This window comes from Monoraphidium neglectum, assembly GCF_000611645.1.
Source record: "Monoraphidium neglectum strain SAG 48.87 unplaced genomic scaffold scaffold03179, whole genome shotgun sequence".
Classification (NCBI taxonomy): Eukaryota; Viridiplantae; Chlorophyta; class Chlorophyceae; order Sphaeropleales; family Selenastraceae; genus Monoraphidium; species Monoraphidium neglectum.
Window position 1 is genome coordinate 2,579 of NW_014010449.1, and position 4,871 is coordinate 7,449.

General features: G+C 64.6%; 1 protein-coding gene across 1 annotated transcript in view; it reads right to left on the minus strand.

Annotated features, from left to right (window-relative positions):
• Positions 1 to 2,890, minus strand: part of MNEG_12310 (hypothetical protein) — a gene marked incomplete at both ends in the record, with an annotated part of 4,986 nt that extends 2,096 nt beyond the window's left edge. The window contains 8 exons of the mRNA XM_014039218.1: positions 40 to 281; positions 472 to 582; positions 871 to 962; positions 1,261 to 1,387; positions 1,607 to 1,666; positions 2,029 to 2,121; positions 2,446 to 2,601; positions 2,795 to 2,890. Of these exons, the coding sequence (XP_013894672.1) occupies positions 40 to 281; positions 472 to 582; positions 871 to 962; positions 1,261 to 1,387; positions 1,607 to 1,666; positions 2,029 to 2,121; positions 2,446 to 2,601; positions 2,795 to 2,890 (977 nt within the window). The remainder of the gene's footprint in view (positions 1 to 39; positions 282 to 471; positions 583 to 870; positions 963 to 1,260; positions 1,388 to 1,606; positions 1,667 to 2,028; positions 2,122 to 2,445; positions 2,602 to 2,794) is intronic.
• Positions 2,891 to 4,871: the final 1,981 nt, after the last annotated feature.

The window sequence follows — 4,871 nt, forward strand, 5'->3', positions numbered from 1 at the left end:
CCCGCCCCCTCCCCGCCCCTCCGCGCCTGCGGCCCGCACCTGCCGCCTTCCTCTGCCGCGTTCCCCTCGCCCTCCTCCCGCCCCCTCTGCCGCCCCGGCGACGCCGCGCCCTGCCGGCCGGGCACGCGCTGCTGCTGCTGCTGCTGCTGCTGCTGCTGCTGCTGCTGCTGCTGCTGCTCCTCCTCCTCCAGGCAGTCCAGCAGGTCGTCCCGCTCCCGCCCCAGCCGTGCCACCTCCTCCCGCAGCACGAGAAGCTGCGCGGCGGCTTCCTCTCGTTCGGCCTTTTGCACACGGGACGGCGACGTGCCGCGCGGGGGCAGTGAGGTGGGGGTAGGTTGGGGGCTTGCGCACCCCCTGCGGGCGCATGTTTATCGCCAAACAAGAGAGGGTTGCATGCTGCATGCTGAATCAGCCAAGGTACATGCATGTTATCAAGCACTAGGGTGGGCCTTCTCGACCCCATGCTCGGACCTGCCAGGAGGAGCCGGACGCCACCAGCTTCTCGAGCCGCTGGCGCAGCTGCTCTGCAGCTGCCTCCGCGTCGGAGCGGACCAGCTCGGCTGTCTCAAGGCGCTGCGCCAGCTGCGGTGCGCGAGGATTAAAAATCTGATGTTATGTATGTGCGTGAGAGTGTATGATTGTGCGTGCACATGCGTCTGCATGCCAGCGTGCCTATGCTCATGTGCACTCACGCGCGCGTGCACATGCGCAATGGCAGCGGAGTGAGGTGCGGCAACGCAAGCAGATTACCAGACGAGCAAGATGCCCAGCACACCACCGCCGACACAAATTCCGGCGTAAGCGTGGCGCAGGGCCCCCCCTCGCCCTTCGTATCGCCCGCCAGCCGCCGCGATCACCGGCCCCTAACACACGTGCCTTGTCAGCCGCGGTGCGCATCTTGTGTTGCTCTGCCTTCGCCTCCGCCAGCTGCTTGGCGATCGACAGCGACTCCTCCCGCGCCTCTGCAGGCAGAAGCGGGGACAGCGGGGACGTGCTCACGCACAGCACGGCTTACGGGAGGGCGCTTGGAGCCTGCGCCGCTCACCCACCCTCGCGCGGCCGCCTTGTGCAAGACCGAAGCGGCCCGCAACAACGCCGCCGCGAGAGCGAACGACCAAGGCTCAAACCCCAGGGCCTGCAGAAGCGCCCCATCCGCTGTGATGCGGGGCCGCGCCGCGTCTTTACTGCTATTGTTGCTCTCGTTCGTCCCTCGGGACCCCGGGAGGCGCGCGTGCGGAGCCGCCGGGCCCCCGCACCCACCTGCCAGCGCGTGCAGCAGCCCGGCGGTGACGTCAGCGCCGGCCCCCAGCTTGCGGGAGAGGTCCTTGGCGCGCGTCTCGAGGGCGCGCTGCAGCACCTCCACCTGGCGGCGCTGCTCGATGCTGACCTGGCGGGTGTGAGTGTCGACGTTTACCGTGTGTCATGTGGGTGTATGTGAGTGTTTGTGTGTGCATGAGTAAGTGCGCACGTACGTACGCAAGTGTGTGTGTGTGTGTTTTGTGTGTGTGTGTGTGTGTGTGTGTGTGTGTGCGTGCGTGAGTGTGTGTGTGTGTGTGGTGTCTGAGTGGTGTTGTCAGCGCCGAGTGAGGATCCTGTAATGACTCACCTCAGCCGCATCTGCCAGCTCAGCCTCCAGCTCCGCCAAGCGCCGCCGCAGCTCTTCCGTCTGCGTTGGGAGGCGATACGACCACGCTTGCCTAAGAAGCGCCGCTTGTTTGCATCCGGCACGGCTTCCTGATGTGCTTTTGCTCGTTCGGTACTTTTTTCTGTTGGTCCGCGGCTCCCGGCACGAGTGCGGCCGGCCGACACGGGGCGGGGGCAGGGTGGGGGGGCAAGGCAGCAGCGGCCCTGCCTGCTTGCTGTAGCGCAAGCGGGGCTGAACGTAGGGCATGGCTGCAGTGGCCCCACCTGCTTGCGGTGGCGCAAGCGAGGCGTGCTCATGAGTGTGTGTGTGTGTGTGTGTGTGTGTGTGTGTGTGTGTGTGTGTGTGTGTGTGTGTGTGTGTGTGTTTGTGTGCAGCGGCCGCACCTGCTTGCGGTGCCGCTCCTGCTGCTCCTGCGTCAGCCCCGAGGCGCGCGACTTGAGCTTCTGCGCCGCCAGCCGCCCCGCCGCCGCCTCCTCCTGCGTGGGGGAAAGGTTGCGCCCGGGTTGGCACCCGCAGTGGGGAGGCTGCGCAGACTGCCGCCAACCCCCCGCTGGTGGGCCCCGTACTTGGGGCTGCAGCTGGCCTTGCGACCAGGCCGCGCTTCCCCAAGCCGCTGGCGGAATTTCCCCAACACTCATGCAGTGTGCGGCGCTTCGCCACCGCCGACGTGTGCCGTGAGGCGGGGGTCACGCGGAGCGGCGCGCTGCTGTGTAAGGGAGTGCCCATGCTGGGGTCAAGTCGGCCCGCAAAGCGGCCTCCGCAGCATGCTAGCGCACCGATTGCCGTTGCGCTGCGCGCACCTGCAGGCGCGCCTTGTCCTCCGACAGCCGCTGCATCGCGCGCTGCGCGCCAGCGAGCTGCCGCTCGCGCGCGGCGAGCGCGGCACGCGCCTCGCGCAGCTTCAGGCGCAGCGCGCCCTCCTTGGCGTCCTTCTCCGCATAGCGGCGCGACAGGTCCTGTGCGCAATTTCAAATTTCGCATGCCGCCAGGTGTGCTGCTGTACATATACCGTGCATGGCCGCATGCGCGAGCGCAGCAGCAGCAGAGCGCTAGCAGAGGACTGGGCGAACAGGGCGCAATTGTCATACCCCCTGGTGATGCGGGATCTATTGAAATTCTTCTACATAGTGGATTAGACCAATCACTCACCGCAAACTCCCGCTTCGCTTGCTGCTGCTCTCGCAGCAGCGCTGCCTCCCTGCTGCCAGCCGCTCCACCGGCGGGTTCTAACAGCATAGAATCCATGGTAAGACCACGCGTATCCTAAGGAACGCCTCCCGCGAGGCCCGCTTGCATCTTGGGCTCGGATATAAATTTCAAAGTCAACAAACTGATGAGGAATCAGAACAGCAAAGAACGGTGCTGCGACATATGTATCTTAAGTGCGAGAATGTAGAAGCACGCGGACACACCAGTATGTCACGCCGGTGGTGCGTTGACGCGGCAGTACGCACATGCAACCATCGCCCTTGGTCAGGAAACCGCTGCCAGGTGCCAGCAGAGCACCCATCCTTGCACAAGCAGCAAAACTGCAGCTTGTGCACTCACTAGTCGCGCAACTCCGGGCTAATGTTGCTGAAGCGGATTCGAGCTCGGAAATGGCGGAGGGATGAAACGCGCCTCCCTCCCCGCGTCCCACCATCGCGTGACCGGTGCTGAGCGTGCCCTCTGGCCTGTGCTGCATGCAGGGCACCCATGAACACCAGCCGCCAATATGAAGCCTCTGTGAATAGCGCACTTGTGGGATCCACACCGCTTACAAGTGGGTCGCGCTGCCGCTGGCACACTTGGGTGCTGGTTGCTGCAGATGCGTGTCGAAGCGCACCGTGTGACGGTGGCCGCCAACCTGCAACGATGCAGTGGTCTCGTCATCCCAAGCAGCCAATTTCACTTCTCATGCTGTATGAAGACATCAACTGCAGTGCACAGTCATTTCTAGGCCACCCACTCCACAGTGACGCAGCAGGTGTCACCAGCTGGCCTACCAGCTCCAGATCGCGCTACAGCCATCATATACAGGGGCCAGCGTAGGACAGTCACATTCAACTGCGTTTTTAAGCCTGCTCTTTTACCCTGCAAGTCTGATTTCAGGCGTTTCGTGCCGCTGCCAGCATGATCTGCGCTCAGGCCCGCGGCCCATTGGCCTGCGCCCCTGCTTCCAGGCGCGCGGCTATTCCCGTCACCCGTTCCTTGCGCGCTCGGGTCCTGGAGAGGGCCAGGGAGCAGACCCAGTCTGATCTGGACGCCGAGGCCGCGCGGCTCGAGAAGGTCGATGCTTTTGAGGAGCTCAAGTCAATGGCTGCCAAGCAGAGCGTGAACCGCCGCCAAAAGGTAGGCCGAGGCTGCCGCCGGGACCAGGCTGCGGCGAGACCAAAGATCAGTTGTCCCTCGCGGAAGGCCCTTGAAGCCGTGGGATATTCCTCCCTTCGATGACTGGATTTTTAGACATAGGAGAGAGGGCGTCCAGGCCCTTGGCCGCTGCTGCCGACGCCGACACATCAGCCACCACCTGGTCAAAAAGCGCCCGCCGAGTGTGTCGGCCCGATTCTTTCCGCAAAACGCGCCGATCAAACACCCTTCATCCTGCGACGCACCTGTTCACTGCTCCTCAAACAACTTGCTAATGCCCGACACAACCCCCAACAGCTACGGATCACCCTTCGTCCCCCATCTAAAAATTGACGACCCCCAAAAAACAATCACGCCCCCCCCCCCAAGGCTGAGGACCTCGTGTTCCGCCAGACCCCCACCTTTGAGGACTGCTACCCCGGCTCCACCAAGGAGTACAAGACGGTGCAGCACGACGGCACCACCCTCAGGGTGAGGCAGCGCCCAAACGCGTCAAGCACCCCCTGATGCGTTTGCGCGCATCAGGGTGAGCCCGGCCGGCCGCCCCTACCCCGGCCGGCCGCCGCCGGCGCTGCGGCCCTTCGCCGGAGAGGGCGGGGCCTCCCCGGCGCCTGGCGGCTTGCCTGGCGGCGCACGCGCCCGCGTCGGGGCGCGTGGAACGCGGCTCGGAGACAAATGCGGGCGGTTCTCTTTTTTTGGGGAGGGTCACATGGGTGAAGTGACTGCCAGGTCATGGGAGGCTGTACAGCACTCGAAATTGTCAGAATTGAGATCGGGGTTGTTTTTGGGGGGTTATGTTCGATTTGTGGGATGGGGGGTTGAGGGGGGGCCGGTTGGACGCAAGCGCGTCGGCAGGGGGACCTGCACTAAGGGGGCG